The sequence below is a fragment of the Staurois parvus genome, unplaced genomic scaffold (assembly GCF_062004578.1).
Source record: "Staurois parvus isolate SC_StPar_1 unplaced genomic scaffold, SC_StPar_1.0 ptg000570l, whole genome shotgun sequence".
Classification (NCBI taxonomy): domain Eukaryota; kingdom Metazoa; phylum Chordata; class Amphibia; order Anura; family Ranidae; genus Staurois; species Staurois parvus.
The window spans coordinates 913,066-931,834 of NW_028318366.1; the positions used below are offsets into that span (position 1 = coordinate 913,066).

The 18,769-nt window shown below is 47.1% G+C and overlaps 2 protein-coding genes across 2 annotated transcripts in view; one reads left to right on the top strand and one right to left on the bottom strand.

The window, feature by feature from the left end:
• The window catches only part of LOC149450582 (uncharacterized), a 122,624-nt gene that overhangs the window by 41,925 nt on the left and 61,930 nt on the right, over nt 1-18,769 (bottom strand). The gene's annotated exons all lie outside the window — the stretch shown is intronic.
• LOC149450584 (uncharacterized) lies at nt 1,279-16,423 on the top strand. The gene is made up of 4 exons (XM_089691696.1): nt 1,279-1,349; nt 5,320-5,859; nt 15,954-16,090; nt 16,233-16,423. The coding sequence occupies exons 1-4, from the start codon at nt 1,279-1,281 to the stop codon at nt 16,421-16,423; spliced, it is 939 nt and encodes a 312-aa protein (XP_089547822.1).

The window sequence follows — 18,769 nt, forward strand, 5'->3', positions numbered from 1 at the left end:
TTGCATGCAGATTGTAAAGTAGCAGATCTGCCAGACAGAGATCTGTGTGTGTGGTGGCCCAGCAGACCAGTCTGCCGACAAACTGTTGGATGGTGGCAAGCTACCGTTTGTTGTGTGACTGGTGTGGGGGGGTGTGGACAGTGGAATCGTCATTCACTCCGGGGTTCTAGCTTGTAGGATAGCTGGAGGAATGCTAGAAGTGTTTGCCAATTGCTAGACTGCTCCCCAACCCTTAGATTGCACCAGATTGTGTATAAGATTTGTATCTGCCTGTGTGTGGTCAGCCAGCTGGATTGGAGTGGAGTCTCCCTCTAGTAGTGGCCAGATGCAGTGCAGGCTGTGAATGCGTATCATGGCCAGTCTTATATGCTCAAAGTAAGACCCCTCATTCCCTCTTTACCCCAAGTCATGGCCGGACGTCCACACCTCAGTTAGCTAGGCGCCGTGGGCATGTGTGTGCGGTGTGGATCCATGACAGCCCCGCAGTAAAGGCATAGGTTGCCTTGCCGTCTGCGTAATCTTTCCTCTGGAGATAAGGCAGGTCAGAGAAGGCCAATTAGCATGGGTTTTACTTCAGGAGTGCTGATAGGCGGAGAAATAGGGACAGAATCCACTGGTCTTGGAACCCTTGGCAAAACCCTTGGCAAAGGGTCTGGGTATGTTCAGAATGTCTCTCCTGTAGCCGTTGATCCAATTAGGTAGCGAGTTGAATTAGATTCTCCAAGGAGGAGGGAGACTCCACCCTAGCTAATTAGTCCTTGAGGGACTCAGACAGACCTAGATGGAACTGGTATTTTAGGGCTGCGTCATTCAACCCGGTATTGGCGGACCATTTGCGGAATTCCACAATGTAGTCCTCCACATGCCGTCGGCCTTGTTGTAGAGCATGAAGGGTGGATTCAGCAGTAGAGGTCCTCTGGGGGTCATCATAAAGAGCTGCCATGGCTTCAACGAATGTGATCACTGAGTTTAGCGCTGGTTCTTTTTGTTCCAGTAAGCTGTGTGCCCATGATTGAGGTTCGTCAGATATGACAGAAATGATGAACCCCACTGTAACTGCCTCAAGTGAGAAGGTCCTGGGTTGCAGTGCAAAATACAACTCACAAGCATTCTTGAAGGCTCGGAATTTACGTCGGTCCCCAGGAAGCGTTCCGGAATGGTAACCCTGAGTAGTACCACAGCGGGTGTAACAGTGGAAAGCGAACTGGCTGGTGCCACTGTAGGGATAGGACTAGGCAATGGATTCTGGTCTGCAGAAGTCACAGCAGTAGTGAGCGAATGAAGATGTCCCTCCAGCTGAAAATATTCCTCCTGCAGATCCTTGACCACTTGCGTAAGTGCCGTCATCTGTTGGCACAAGGCCTCTAATGCAGAAGCACCTCTCTCGGCCTCAGACATAATGGCTGATTGATACTGTCACGTACCTGGTGAGAGATGCCAATGGAGAGAGGGCTTCCCTTGCGGCTAAGTTCCAGACTCCCCTGAGAGTGGGACAGCAAGGAGTCAGGACCAAAGTGGCACAGGTCACCTGTAGGAGTGCTTATTGGTGGTCCCCCCAGGAGCACAGCTGATGCACTGAGATGAGGTCTGCAGACAGGTGGTGCCTGTGTGAGGTATGAAAGCCCTTCCGGGGAACAGGATTACTGGATAGCCGGTTGAAAGCCAAGATCTGGTACTGGGTGGAGATCAGAACAGACATAGTCAGATGGGATAGCCGAGATCATACACAGAGGAGCAGGAGAGAGAATATCCGTTAGCCAAGCCAAAGTCATACACAGAGGAGCAAGAGAGAATATCCGTTAGCCAGCAGAGGTCAAGTCAGGGTTTAAGCAGAGAAGACAGGTCCAGGAGCAAGCCGAGTCGGTAACAGGAAATCACAGTAGCACAGGAACAGGAAATAACAGTAGAACAGGAACAAGGTACTGGGGAGCCAAAGATCAACCAGCACTTGAGACTAGTGTAGGGCTTCCTTATAAAGGTAGTTTGCCACCAAATTTGAGCCAATGTGAACTTCTGCGGCCATGCAAGGTACTGGCAGGGTTGCCAGGTCTCCTAACACCTCTGCCAAGGACAGAGCCCTGACATCTGTCCCCTCTACCCTCTGGCACCCGCTGAACTGTGCCCACAGATGGGCAAGCAGAGCCAGAGAAGCATAGTAGGTACAGGGGAGGTTCACACAGATGGGGTGGCAGAGGCTGGCACCTGAAAGGAGAGCCCTGTGGCTTGCCCACAGCAGGAATAAAGAATAAAAACAATACTTGCCCGGCACCCAGAACTACATGTCCCGGGCGTCGGGTGATGTAAAGTGACCATCCCTGCATGATGAGCCGACATTGACCTCACAGCACTGCCTCAGAGCAAACTAGTCAAAGGAAGGATCAGATTTATCATTCCTTGTCTGCAGATCTAAAGCTCATCAAAACCAGTTCAGAGACCAAACAAACCCAACAGAGAAAAGGGGCCCCGGACCTCAAAATTGTAGTAAACACTAAACAGTCCAAACAAAATGTGTTCCCATGGGGGGAGTAGTTCTTCAATGTCCATCAACCCTCCTATTCCCCCCTCACATCCACATCCTATTATTGTGTGACCAATACCATCCAAATCATTCTTGCTTTCATTTCCCAAAGTTATCCGTCTACAAGGAGACCTGTATAGATCACATGATGGCACCAATGAGGATGGAGGAGGACCGGAGTCACATGACTGAGAAGATACTAAACCTCACCCTGGAGATCATCTACCTGCTGACCGGAGAGGTGAGGAGGATTCTGGGAGGTCACATGACATCTCTCTTATCTCTATTAATAATACACAGACCTGACCGGAGAGGTGAGGAGGATTCTGGGAGTCTAACATGATATTCCTATTGGTTCCTCAATACAGAGATTTCCTCTTCTGAAGTCAGGTGATCATATGACCATCACAGTGCCTCCATGTGACTCCCTAAACCCTGAGAGACACAACATGCAGAAGATTCTAGAAGTCACCAAGCAGATGATGGAGCTGCTGACAGGAGAGGTGAGCGGTGCTGGGAATTCTGGGATATTCTCCAATCACTGATCATTATCAGTATCATTAGGATCTGTACATTCTCTGCATTGTTACCATTGATGTCATTTTTATTATATATTCAGAGTGGAAACCTGAGAGATCCTAAAGTTGAGGTTAAAGAAGAGATAAAAGAGGAGGAGGATGAGGATGGGGGGATGGAGGAGTCAGAGCTTCTAAGAGAACACAAAGATCTGTACGAGGACACCATGGTGGAGTCATCCAGCTACAGGAACCCACCAGAGAGATGTCCCCATCCTCTGTATTCCCGGGATTCCACACAGGAAGGTCACACCATCCCTCACCATCATCAGGTAGATGAGGAACAATCACTGATAGTATCATTAGGATCTGTACATTATCTGCATTGTTACCATTGATGGGTTTTGTATTATGCATTTAGAGTGGAATCCTCGGGGATGATAATATTGATGTTAAAGAAGAGTATAAAGAGGAGGATGAGGAGTATGGAGTGATGGAGGAGTTTTCAGAAGGACACAAGGATATGATGGAGCCACCTAATACCAGGAACCCACCAGAGAGATGTCCCCGTCCTCTGTATTCCCAGGATTCCACACAGGAAGGTCACACCATCCCTCACTATTACAAGGTTGGTGGGATGGAGCATCTAGAACATGGACTTGTGGAGATAATATTTGGATTTTTCATGTTAGCTTATATTTATATATTATGTGAAATTTCTAATTTTCTTGGTTTAGGGTGAAGATCTGATAGATATAAAAGTTGAGATTAAAGCAGAAGAAGAAGAGGTGTATGTGAGGGATGATCAGCAGTCTATAGAGGAGGATGGAATAACGGGGACATTTATAGAGGAGGACACTCCTACAGAGATCAGCACAGGTGGGTCATGAACACTAAATACACTATATACTCCATGTTGTACATTACATACTCCTGACCCCTGCACTATATACTCTATGTTGTACATTACATACTCCTGACCCCTGCACTATATACTCTGTGTTGTACATTACATACTCCTGACCCCTGCACTATATACTCTATGTTGTACATTACATACTCCTGACCCCTGCACTATATACTCTATGTTGTACATTACATACTCCTGACCCCTGCACTATATACTCTGTGTTGTACATTACATACTCCTGACCCCTGCACTATATACTCTATGTTGTACATTACATACTCCTGACCCCTGCACTATATACTCCATGTTGTACATTACATACTCCTGACCCCTGCACTATATACTCTATGTTGTACATTCCATAGTCCTGACCCCTGCACTATATACTCTATGTAGTACATTACATACTCCTGACCCCTGCACTATATACTCCATGTTGTACATTCCATAGTCCAGACTCCTGCTTTCCCCCCTCCCCCCACTGCTATATATACACATAATATGGATTCTCTTTTGTTCCCCCCATTTCCTCCCAGCTGGACATTTTATATTGGATGATGTGATTGGAGCACAGACTTTTACATGGTGATAATAATGTGATAACATCCTCCAACTTTGGACCCTTAAACAGAAAGTGATAATGAGGGAGGAGTCAATACCCCAATGATGGTGGTCTTCAGGATCAGTCCAGTCTTCATCTTGGTTGTTCTCCCCCCATCCTCACTCTCTGACGTTTGGTGGGGCTCAGCCCCGCTGTTCTTCATGACTAAATCATGGACTAAATAAGGAAGTGCAGTACTTCTTGTGTTGGGAAGATGGCGATGAGTGATAGAGGGGGTGGGGACCCTCGTCCTATAAACCCCTCATCACTGTCCCTCCTATAAAAGACAGTTCTGATTGTTTCCTCACTCTCTGACTAAGGTCCATGAATAAAGAAATGACCTGGTAGGAGATCAGAGGAGCCATTTCCTAGTTCCCTTGAGGGTGGAATTGTAAGCTCCTCAGAGACCAAGCTGCCTGATGTGGGCGGAGTCCTGGTTTGGGGGAACCAATCAGCTCCTGTCTAGTAATCCTCTTTGTCTTTGTATTTTAGTCCATGGCCGGGAGATGAGGAAAACCTCCGAGGATTGTCTCACTTTGTCTCCAGACTGGAAAGTAGAAGATGAGGACATCACACAGTATAGTCCAGGAGAAAACCCGGCTCCCTCCAATGTCCATCCAGCACCACCCAGTGTAGATGGACCATCGGATTCCTCGTATCCTGAGGAACCTCAGACTGTGCGGGACCGGGCTGGCCTTCCAACAGGGAAGAGCTTCTCCTGTACTGAGTGCGGGAAATGTTTCCAATCTAAATCTGATCTTAATGTGCACAAAAGATCTCACACGGGGGAAAAGCCATATTCCTGTCCTGAGTGTGGGAAATGTTTTTCACGGAAGTCCAATCTTCACACACATCAGAGATCTCACACGGGGGAAAAGTCATATTCCTGTCCAGAGTGTTGGAAATGTTTTTCAGTGAAGTCCAATCTTTACACACATCAAAGATCTCACACGGGCGAGAAGCCGTATTCCTGTCCTGAGTGCGGGAAATGTTTTTCAGAGAAGTCTGGTCTTCATAAACATCAGAGATCTCACACGGGGGAGAAGCCATATTCCTGTCTTGAGTGCGGACAATGTTTTTCAGAGAAGTCCAGTCTTCATAAACATCAGAGATCTCACACGAGGGAGAAGCCGTATTTTTGTCCTGAGTGCGGGAAATGTTTTTCACAGAAGTCCAGTCTTCGTAAACATCAGAGATCTCACACGGGGGAGAAGCCATATTCCTGTCCTGAGTGTGGAAAATGTTTTTCAGATAAGTCCAATCTTCACAGACATGAGAGATTACACACGGGGGAGAAGCCATTTTCCTGTCCTGAGTGAGGGAAATGTTCCTCACTGAAGTCCTGTCTTCCTGTACATCAGGGGTCCCACAAAACCCTGGAGGTATATTAGTGCCTTGAGTGCGGGAAATGTCTTCTAGATGAATGTTGCTGGACATCCCAGCTCTCATGTGGGGAAGAAGCACACCCTGATATACACATCAGATATATTCCATTGCTGATCTTCATCATGGAAGAAACAGTTCATAAGGAGATCAGAGGCCCCAAAGACATGGATGAAGTGTGGGACCGTGTTGACCATTGATTGCAGGAGAAGAATAAAAATGTAGTCCTGACCTAGAGCACTGGGCTGACTTTTGGGGTGCAGCCTACAGTGAAGGAAATGTGTATTTTCTCCCCTGCTGATGTTGAATGTTTGCCCCTCACACAGAAATGATTGGTCTAACAATGGAATGTTCGCCCCTCACACAGAAATGATCGGTCTAACAATGGAATGTTCGGTGTAACACTGAGAGACAGAATACAACAACAAATTCAGCAGAAATGCGTCTAACAAATGATGACTGATCTGCATGTTCATGAGGGAAAGAAGGATTTGATCCCCTATCATTCAGCAGGATTTCTGGCTCCCAGGTGTCTTTCATACAGGTAACAAGCTGAGATTAGAAGCAGTCTTTTAAAGGGAGTTCTGCTAATCTCATTGTGTTACCTGTATAAAAGACACCTGTCCTCAGGAGCAATCAAACCATCAGATTCCAAACTCTCCACCATGGCAAAGACCAAAGAGCTGTCCAAGGATGTCAGGGACAAGATTGTAGACCTACACAAGGCTGGACTGGGCTACCAAACTATGTCCAAGCAGCTTGGTGAGAAGGTGACAACAGTTGGTGCAATCATTCACAAATGGAAGAAACACAAAACAAGTGTCAGTCTCCCTAGGTCTGGTGCACCATGCAAGATCTCACCTCGTGGAGTGTCAATGATAATGAGAACAGTGAGGAATCACCCCAGAACTACACGTGAGGATCTTGTCAATGATCTCCAGGCAGCTGGGACCGCAGTCACCAAGAAAACAATTGGTAACACACTACGCCGACAAGGACTGAAATCCTGCAGTGCCTGCAAGGTCCCTCTGCTCAAGAAAGCACATGTCCTGGCCCGTCTGAAGTCTGCCACTGAACATCTGAATGATGCAGAGGAGGACTGGTGGAAAGTGTTGTGGTCAGAGGAGACCAACATCCAGCTCTTTTGCATCAACTCAACTCGCCGTGTTTGGAGGAGGAGGAATGCTGCCTATGAGCCCAAGAACACCATCCCAACTGTGAAACATGGTGGTGGAAACATTCTGCTTTGGGGGTGTTTTTCTGCTAAGGGGACAGAACAACTGCACCGCATCAAAGGGACGATGGACGGGGCAATGTACCATCAAATCTTGGGTGAGAACCTTCTTCCCTCAGCCAAGGCATTGAAAATGGGTCGTGGATGGGTGTTCCAGCATGACAATGACCCAAAACACACGGCCAAGGCAACAAAGGAGCGGCTCAAGAAGAAGCACATTACGGTCCTGGAGTGGCCTAGCCAGTCCCCACACCTTCATCCGATTGAAAATCTGTGGAGGGAGCTGAAAGTTTGAGTTGCCAAACATCAGCCACCAAACCTTAATGACTTGGAGAGGATCTGCCAAGAGGAGTGGGCCAAAATCCCTTCTGAGATGTGTGCGAACCTGGGGGCCAACTCCAGGATACATCTGACCTGATTGCCAACAAGGGATTGGCCACCAAGTACTAAGTCATGTTTTGTGAAGGGGATCAAATCCTTCTTTCCCTCATGAACATGCAGATCAGTCATCATTTGTTAGACGCATTTCTGCTGAATTTGTTGTTGTATTCTGTCTCTCAGTGTTACACCGAACATTCCATTGTTAGACCGATCATTTCTGTGTGAGGGGCGAACATTCCATTGTTAGACCGATCATTTCTGTGTGAGGGGCGAACATTCAACATCAGCCGGGGAGCAAATACACATTTCCTTCACTGTATATGCTAGAGATGGTCTGCACATAAATGGAAGGGGGTCTGCTGTGCTGGGGGAGGGTTTTATGGGAAGGCTGGATGAGTATATAAACTAGGGTGGAGGGGGGAGGGAGAATTCAGTTTTAACGGGGTAGACAGATCAGACAGGGGTCAGTACTTGTTGGTGTTACAACCAGTGGAATTGGTACCATTTGTATGAAAATAAAAAATACACAAAATCCGTGTGAACAAGGTGTCAGTGAATGAACAAGGTGTCGGTGAATGGACAAGGTGGCAGTGAATGAAGAAGGTGTCGGTGAATGAACAAGGTGTCAGTGAATGAAAGTGTTTGTTCCCCAATGCCAGAAGTCTGCCCAGCACAATAGGTGAGTTGGAAGGTTTGGTGCATGAAGAGAACTAGGATTGAATTGGTATTGCTGAATCTTGGCTTCATTCCTCACATGACTGGGCCATTCATATTCCTGGCTAGGTTCTCTTTCGGAGAGACGGGGGAAATAGGAAAGGTGGTGGTGTCTGTCTCTATGTGAGAAGTGATCTCAGAGCGAGTGTGAAAGAGGACCTAGATGATGGAGAGTGTGATGAGGCTGAAGGATTATGGGTGGAACTGCACATGGGGGGCGGTACTACAAAGGTCATCATTGGAGTTTGTTATAGGCCTCCCAGTGTTAATGAGGAGGTGGAGACTCAGCTCCTCCCACAGATGGAAAGGGCTGGGACAGTGATAATAATGGGGGATGGTAACGTCCCGGAAAGTGACTGGAGTAATGGGACTGCGGGTGTAAACACAAAACAACCCCTCCTGCCCTCTATGGCCCAGAACAAGGGTGGATAGATGGACCCGGAACTTGAAGAAATTCCCCACCAAGGCATCAAAGGTTGTGCGGCTCTAAACAAGGCTGGGGAAGTCCCACCAATACTGGAAAGCGAAACAAAAAGCACACCAACCTTGTGCATTACCTCAGTAAAATGTGATTTTATTGGATGTGAAAATATCCTCACAAACAGAGAAGTATAACAAGCGTGTAAAGTCCTTAGTGAGACTTGACCAATCAGAGACCAGCGCGAGTCTAAACACGAGGGAAGGTTCTCAGAGTCAGGCTGACGCGTTTCGAAGGGAGTCCCTTCTTCATCAGAGCTGACTTGCAATGACAGCCCTCTTCAATATATACCCTGGGACAGAGGTTGGACCCTCCCACTTGGGTTGGGCAGTCCCAGGAATGGAGGCGGGACAAAGGTGACATCACAACATGCTCACACAAGCAACAATACATTACACATCAAGAAGTATAGTAAAAGACATTAGAAACATTCACCGGCATTAAAGCTGTAAGAAACGCAGGGCAGTGTAATATATACATGAGGAGGTCATATAGTCTGTGTATATATATATATCCCCATATAATAAATAATGACATATTGGGAATGCTGCATTGGGGTTCATGGGGATAATATTGTTGGATCAGCACAATGTATAAAAAGTAAAAATGAATGAACTGAATACATAATTCCTTTGGATAAAGCCTGCTGTTTCCTCAATTGTTGGCTTCTTTCCATGGAGATAAATGTGAACACAAAGTAGGTATACACATACATTTCAATGGCAGCCAGAATGTCCTTGCTTTGTGTGGGCTGTCAGTGGGGTCATTGGGCAGATCTTTGTCTTTAGATGTATGGAGTATTCATGAGTAGTGTTACTATACTGGCAGCAGAGGGAGATCAAGTGCTGCCATTGCCAAATATAGCTTCTGGAGGTGAATTGGAATGCACGCCAATAGGTGCGTGGCTGTGGGGGCGCATGTGCAATGAGGCGATGGCACGCTGGAGTAGTCATGGAGATGGGCCTCCAACAGGCTATCGCACATGCGCAGTGAGGCGACGGCACGCTGGAGTAGTCATGGAGATGGGCCTCTGATGGGCTATCGCACATGCGCAGTGAGGCGGTGGCACGCTGGAGTAGTCATGGAGATGGGCCTCCGACGGGCTATCGCACATGCGGAGTGAGGCGACGGCACGCTGGAGTAGTCATGGAGATGGGCCTCCAATGGGCTATCGTACATGTGCAGTGAGGTGACGGCACGCTGGAGTAGTCATGGAGATGGGCCTCCGATGGGCTATCGCACATGCGCAGTGAGGCGACGGCACGCTGGAGTAGTCATGGAGATGGGCCTCCGACGGGCTATCGCACATGCGCAGTAAGGCGACGGCACGCTGGAGTAGTCATGGAGATGGGCCTCCGACGGGCTATCGCACATGCACGCCAAAGTCAGCTTATCATTTACCTAGTGGAGTGCACTCCGGACATCCCGGAAGGACGGCTGTGAGATGTGTTCCAGTCGTGACTGTAAAGTTGGACCTCTACCTACAACTCTTGGGACAATTAGCCTGCATGTGACCTCGCTGTCTCCATCTACAGCATCAAGTCTGGGGTGCTCTTCCTTTATGTCTCCACCTGTTTTCCAAACCAAGAGGTCCTCCCCTAAACCTTGGGGTGTTGGTGGGATTGACCTGAGCCTTTACATAGTTAATAGGGTAGATCCGTGATGAATTTGCATCTTGCATCACGCCTGTCCCAGACTTGTGTTCTACTCCTAGCGCTCTGGGTCACACTCCTTAGAAACAGACTATTAAATTCTCACAGGTCATTCCCTTGGAGAATGTCAAAAGAAAGTCCTGCCATTACCCCAACAGAAGAAATTCCCTGTAGAATTCACCTCACAGGGATCAATGATGGTCAGGAAAGCACCTGTATCACAGAAACCAACGACTTTTTGTACATCTATGCAGAGCTCCTGTAACTGCTGCTGCCTTATCTTGGGGTAAGTGGCTGGACTCCATAAACTAGAAGGGCACCAGTTGTTGTTGGAAGCATCAATTCACTTTAAGATGGTGAAAGGCTCTTTCCTTCTGGCACCAGAAATACACTGGGATCAGGGCAGGTGTTTTGATTCTGGGGAGGGTGAAGTTCCTTGGGCATCTAGCCTGGAGATGCCTGGGTTATCCACATCTGTAGCATGGGTGGTCCAAGGGTGACCAGAGGGCTGGGGTTGGAGTGGAATTTCTTCAGAAGCTTGGTACATATCCACATAGTGCACCAGCTTGGGAGAGGTGGACCTGAGAGTCTTTTTCTAACAGGGCAGCTGGCCTGGCAGTGACCGGTTTGTCCGCAGCCAAAGCAGAGTCTCTCTGTAGAGATAATGTTAGTGGATCAAATTATCCTCCCAGCACTTCAAGTGTGTCCCTAAGCCAACCGCTTCCATACCCCAAAGTGATGTCCTGCTGGAACGAGCATTAATAACCATGTGGCCCTCAGATGAAAAGCCATCCCATGGATACTTTTGTAGTTTTGCTGCTGAACTGGGACATGTACCTTGCAGAGGCATGTTGAGGCCTCTTGCTGGTACATGTTTGGAAGGGGCAGGGGTTGTAGCGGAGGGAAGAAATATATATTTTTTTGTGTGTTGTTTGTTGAAGCACAGACAGCATTGTGTCCTGTAGCTGGATAAAGCCAGATGGGCCAGCAGCAGGTTTGGATGCTTAAGGCTTGGCTGAACTCAAAGGACAATATAATAACCCTATGCTGGCAGAAAGGGTCAGACGTTTCTGAGTTTACTTCTGTGATGGACACACAGGACTGAGGGCTGCATGTCTTCCTAGAAAGAGGTTACCTGGTGCACAGAATTGCTGAGACAGATAGCTTCCTGGACACTGGGACTCTGCTCTACTCTCTGATCTTCTGGCAGCGTCTGTCTGTGTGGCCCAGATGCTGGGGCAGGACACACAGCCTTCTGAGGACCCATGATGTGCATATGAAGAACCTCTGCCCACCAGACCTCCTGTTCCCTGCCAAGCTGCCTGGACTTCTGTTGACTGGTGAGTCCCTGAACCTATGTTGTGTCTATTGCTGCTCATCCCTCATAGTGCCTGGACTCTGGACTAAGTGGCTGCTGGATCCGATTGCTGCAGTTTGCCAGTCTATACCCTTGATGTGCCATACCATGCTGCCCTGGTCTCTGCCCTGTGCTTGAATCACCCCACTTTTCTGTCCAGTTCCCTATACTGTGCTGACTTAGCCCCTTGTCTGTCCAGATCCCTGTCCTGTGCTGGACTCAACCACATGTCTGCCCAGATCCCAGCCCTGTGCTGGACTAAACCACTTGTCTGCCCAGATCCCTGCCCTGTGCTGGACTAAACCACTTGTCTGCCCAGATCCCTGCCCTGTGCTGGACTCAACAACTTGCCTGCCCAGATCCCTGCCCTGTGCTGGACTCAACCACATGTCTGCCCAGATCCCTGCCCTGTGCTGGACTCAACCACTTGTCTGCCCAGATCCCTGCCCTGTGCTGGACTAAACCACTTGTCTGTCCAGATCCATGCCCTGTGCTGGACTCAACCACTTGTCTGCCCAGATCCCTGCCCTGTGCTGGACTCAACCACATGTCTGTCCAGATCCCTGCCCTGTGCTGGACTCAACCACTTGTCTGCCCAGATCCCTGCCCTGTGCTGGACTCAACCACATGTCTGCCCAGATCCCTGCCCTGTGCTGGACTCAACCACTTGTCTGCCCAGATCCCTGCCCTGTGCTGGACTCAACCACTTGTCTGCCCAGATCCCTGCCCTGTGCTGGACTAAACCACTTGTCTGCCCAGATCCCTGCCCTGTGCTGGACTCAACCACATGTCTGCCCAGATCCCTGCCCTGTGCTGGACTCAACCACTTGTCTGCCCAGATCCCTGCCCTGTGCTGGACTCAACCACTTGTCTGCCCAGATCCCTGCCCTGTGCTGGACTCAACCACATGTCTGCCCAGATCCCTGCCCTGTGCTGGACTCAACCACTTGTCTGCCCAGATCCCTGCCATGTGCTGGACTCAACCACTTGTCTGCCCAGATCCCTGCCCTGTGCTGGACTCAACCACTTGTTTGCCCAGATCCCTGCCTTGTGCTGGACTCAACCACTTGTCTGCCCGGATCCCTGCCCTGTGCTGGACTCAACCACTTGTCTGCCCGGATCCCTGCTGTATCAGCTGGATTTGACCCTTGCTACATCCTACCCTGGTCCGCCTAGATCCCTGCCTAGTGTGCTGGACTTAACCACTGCTACGCTGTATTCACCCTGTGGGCTGGGTACATTCCCCTTGCCATACCGTCTGGTGGCCTGGTGTACTGGTTCTCCATTTTGCTTGGCCATCCTACATGGACTATCTATGTGGTATTACATTGCTACCTGGTGGACTATTTTGTTGTGCTGTGTCTTGTTATCCATACTGTGCCCTCACATTCCCCAATATACCCCGTATGTTGGGTTTTGTGTGATCTGCTCTGTGTGCTCTCTCTCTGCACTTCTAGTGTATCACTAGTGATGGGCTGAACACCCTCCGGTTCAGTTCATGTTAGAACATTCGAACAGACCAAACGTTTGCCGCCAACATCGAACCTATGGGACTCAAACTTGAAAATTCAAAAGTGCCCATTTAGAAGGATTATATGCTAGGTGTCAGCAATAAAAGTGGTATGGGGACTCGGGTACTGCCCTGATGGACATGAATCAGTGGGAAATAAATTCTAATAGTACAGTTTTTAAAGGGGCAGTTATTTTTCATTGCTTAAAGCAGTGCTTCTCAATTATTTTCTGTCATGCCCCCCCTAGGAAGAAGAAAACATTTTGCGCCCCCCCGCGCGACTGTAAATAGTATCATTTGTCTATAAAATTGTTATAAGTAGGAATAGTGCCCCATCATTGGTGTCAGTGGGAGGAATAGTGCCCCATCATTAGTGTCAGTGGGAGGAATAGTGCCCCATCATTGGTGTCAGTGGGAGAAATAGTGCCCCATCATTAGTATCAGTGGGAGGAATAGTGCCCCATCATTGGTGTCAGTGGGAGGAATAATGCCCCATCATTGGTGTCAGTGGGAGGAATAGTGCCCCATCATTGGTGTCAGTGGGAGGAATAGTGCCCCATCATTGGTATCAGTGGGAGGAATAGTGCCCCATCATTGGTGTCAGTGGGAGGAATAGTGCCCCATCATTGGTGTCAGTGGGAGGAATAGTGCCCCATCATTGGTGTCAGTGGAATAGTGCCCCATCATTGGTGTCAGTGGGAGGAATAGTGCCCCATCATTGGTGTCAGTGGGAGGAATAGTGCCCCATCATTAGTATCAGTGGGAGGAATAGTGCCCCATCATTGGTGTCAGTGGGAGGAATAATGCCCCATCATTGGTGTCAGTGGGAGGAATAGTGCCCCATCATTGGTGTCAGTGGGAGGAATAGTGCCCCATCATTGGTATCAGTGGGAGGAATAGTGCCCCATCATTGGTGTCAGTGGGAGGAATAGTGCCCCATCATTGGTGTCAGTGGGAGGAATAGTGCCCCATCATTGGTGTCAGTGGAATAGTGCCCCATCATTGGTGTCAGTGGGAGGAATAGTGCCCCATCATTGGTGTCAGTGGGAGGAATAATGCCCCATCATTAGTATCAGTGGGAGGAATAGTGCCCCATCATTGGTATCAGTGGGAGGAATAGTGCCCCATCGTTGGTGTCAGTGGGAGGAATAATGCCCCATCATTAGTATCAGTGACACCAATGATGCGGCACTATTCCTCCCACTGACACCAATGACACTTGCTGACCCCTGTTGCAGTATGGTGCTGCTGCAGCCAGCATATGTGGTTGCAGCAGCACCTCTGCACTGCACACTTACCGGCTTTTCCCTCACTCGATTTTCGCGGGTCCGCTCAGCTCCGCCTCCTCGCCCATGATTGGCCGCCTGTGTACCTTTCCTGAGCTACAGTTCTGGCGGCCAATCACCGGTGAGGAGGCAGAGCCGAGCGGCAGGAGTGAGGGAGTGGCCGGAGTGACGGAAGGAGCAGCGCTTCCTGGATGGATCATCGTGGGAGCCAGGTAAGAGACAGCAGCCCTCTGCCCACCCCTGTACGCACCCCCCTTGATGGAGCCTCGGGGGGCGCGCCCCACTATTTGAGAAGCACTGGCTTAAAGTAAAAAAAAAAAAATATTCATTTAAATATCATGCCTGGGGGTCCCTTAAACTACCTGCAAAGTTGCACATCTGTACAATGTATAGAACCTGCTGCAGCAGGACTCACACTGTAACCCTTCAGAGTTATTCTTGACAAGTGCAGGATTGGACCCGGCTCTAAAAATTCTAATTATATGTAATGCACCTCTCATACAGGTATAGAAAAATGTGGCCTTCAGTGTTGATGGTACCTGAACACTGTGTCCCCTCACAGTTACTATTGCTGGGTGCAGTCATGGGCCCTGCAGTTGAGAACTGTTAAAAATTATAGAAAAATTATCCAGGATTGATTCATGTTGATAAATGTCAGTTGGTCAGCGGAGTCTGTGGACAGACGCACTCTTTTATCCATCACAAAACCTCCAGCAGCACTGAATGTCCGTTCGGAAAGCACGCTGGGTGCAGGACAGGCCAGTAGCTTGATGGCATATTGAGCAAGTTCTGGCCAGTGATCCATCCTCAAGACCCAGTAACCCAGTGGATGCTCAGTTGGAAAGGTCTCCAAGTCTGTTCTTGCCCCTAGATAATCCTGCACCATATGATGCAGACCCTGCCGATGGGTGCTTAAACCTAACAGCCCTGGGCGCTGAGGACTAAAGAACTGTTTAATCGGTCAGCTGGCCGCCTTCTCCACCGCTCTTCCTTTAACAGAATGAAGCCTCAGAAACACGTTGTCCAGGAAATGGTGACCTCCCAGTGTCTGGAAAGGTGTTACACAATTTCAAGGTGTCCTCAGGATGTTTCATCCTCTGCTCCCTCTGGGAAGACTGGATGAGCTCTGCACCTTGACCCTTGTAACGTGGATCAAGAAGGGTTGCCAACCAGTAAAGATCTCGCAGACACTTTGAGGAAATCTTGAAAATGAAAGATGTACACACAGTGCGCTGGTTATGCAGCAAAGTTGAGGCCTTGCGTGCTTTTCTGCAACACTGGAAGACAGTAGGGAGCCATTCTGAGCAGATATCATCTGAGGGATCATGTGAATCTGCTAAAGTTAAAGGCATCCTGAAAGACCTGAAACAGATGACGTTTGTGAAACTTTTACATTTCCTATTCGATTTTCTAGCAAGCTGAAACCTTTGTCAGAGGGTCTTCAGAACAAGGAACTTATGATCTGTCAGGTAAAAAACAAACTAGAACAAGCAGCTAAAACTCTTCAGAATCTTTCTGATGGGAAAGAAAAAAACGAACTTGAATTTCTTAGTAAGTTTACAGAAGATGGAAAACGACATGGGCTGCAGCTGACCAACCTTCAAGCTGCTGACAGAATTTCAGTCTATAGGCCAATCTGTATTGGCCAAAGCAGAAAGAGATTTCATTTTGAGGCTTTCCTCGTTCTCCTCAGATATTGTACAATCTGTCCATATATTGAACAGCGTGTCTTGGCCAGACAAAGCTCACATCCCCAACTTTGGATGGACTGAGTTGCACAGAATTGCAAAACATGTTTTTGATAATCAGTTTGAAGACAAAATTGAGCTGTTAGAAGCAGAGTGGGCTGACCTCAAACTCTCCATTCCAAATGGACTCTTTTAATGAGACTCTGAAAAGATTGAATCAGCAGAAAGAAAGATTCAGCAACATACTCCCTCTGGTCAATTTCTGTGCCGTACTTCCCCAACAACCGCCTCATGTGAACGTGGCTATAGCTACCAAATCAGAATAAAGACGGTCTATCGTTCATCACTGACACGGGAGACTTTGGATGATCTTCTGATGATTGCTGTTAATGGACCACCACTAAAAGATTACAATCCACACACAGCCATTGGAGTGGTATTTTGTATCAGAAAGGGGACGTTACACAAGTCTTGGTCCTGCTGTACAATGAAAACCATAGCAAATCTTGATGTGAAACTGGCTTCCTACTGCTTTTTGGCATCCAAAAAATCATTTTTTGGTGTTTTTTTTTTCTTAATTGAATAGATTGCAATCCACACACAGCCATTGAAGTGGTATTTTGCATCAGAAAAAGGGTATTACACAAGTCTTGGTCCTGCTGTACAACACAAACCATGGCTGCTCTATGTTACAATGGTTACTATTGTTATGCCATGTTTTTTGGCATCTAAATACGCACTTCTTTGTTTTTTCTTAATGCACTACTTCTCTAAGCTCTCTTTTAATAAGATGCTGGAGATAAAAAATGCAAAATGTTTACTATTGTTATTTATTTTATTTAATATTTTTTGGCCATCAATAGAGGCACTTTTTTCTTTTTTCTTAATGCCGCACTTCTCTAAGGTCTCTGCTGGAGATAAAAAATACAACATGTTTACAGTTATTATTCCATGTTTTTGGCATCAAAATAAGCACTTTTTCTTATGCTATACTTCTGTAAACTAAACTTACATCCTTTAAAAGAGACTTTACTGCAGTTACTAAAGATGCAGGAGATAAACAAAAGAAATACAAAATGTTCACTGCAGGTTTAAAGCTGTAAAACTTGATATTTTGATTGCACCCGATTGATATTAAGCTATTGCTGTGATGTTTAAATTGACATAATAAAGTTATAATTGCAGTTTTTTTATATTTTGGACTCTTTATTCTAAAGAAAAATGTAATTTCATAAGCTTTAAGGGGGTGTGGTTGGGGGCAGGGCTAGGGACAGGGTTGGGGGATGGGCTGGGGGTGGGGTTAGAGGTGGACCTGGGCAAGGTTGGGTGGGGCAACTGGTGAAGAGTAAGGATTGTGCCTGGCTAGTAGGTCTAGACTCAAAATGGTTTATCCGGATGTATACAGTATATATATGACAAGGCAGACTACTTCATGTAACATTACATCTTCATCTCAGATTGTAAGCGGATTGGATTGGCCTGTGTATGGGATTCCAGATCAAGTCATGGCAAGGTACACGTTGAGCGTTGAATATCTGGGTGTAGAGAGATCACGGGGGGATTTGTATATCTGTTGTCACATGTTGCTGAGTTACTGATTTCTTACACCACATTTCCAGACAGTTGGATGTAATTCATTAATATTTGGAAGTAATTGCTGGATTGTATTTCTCCCCATTATTGTGGATTAGATCATTGTACTGTTATCTTGTATTGTTTATTATTTATCATCACCTATTATATTTCATCCCCATTTTGTACTGATTTATATTATTAATAAATATATATTTTTGCACATTATTGTGTTTTATTTTGTCTTCCAATTATCACAAATACAGAACTGGGATGTCGGTTACTTTGTGAGAATTAGTAGGGAATCTCCTTCATTCCAGATCCCGCCTGTTTCCATGAATTGTAGACGGATTATTTCCTCACAGATAAAGTTCTGACAATTTGTACCGTTCTGGTGTTTTTGGTCCTCAGAAATGAGATCTGCCATCATCAGACATGATGGATTTTCAGACATCTATCCCATAGTTTGTAGACTCTATAACTCTCCTACACACTGAATCATAGACACTGATTGGGGTTATTGTACCCAAGAAATGGCGCAGAATACACCTTTGTCTACATTTATAAGGAAAGACCATTTATTTGTAAAAACAAGAAACAAGAAAAAATGGTAAAAAGTGGTGTTTAAATACCACCAAAATAAATATCTATTTGTGTGAAAAAATTACAAATATAATTTGGGTACAATGTTGCATGACTGTGTAATTGTCATTCAAAGTGTGAGAGTGCTGATAGTTACCAGTCGGCCTGGGCAGGAAGGGGGTGGAAGTGTCCGGTATACAGGAGGTAGAAATATTTATTTTTAAACAGACCTCTAAGTGTTTGTGAAATCTCCCACCACAAAATGTACTCAGCCAATCACAGGGCAGGACTCCATTTTTACTCTTCTCCTGCCATCAATGGCCAACCCGGTCCCACACTTCATCCATGTCTTTGGGGACCTCTGATCTCCTTATGAACTGTTTCTTCC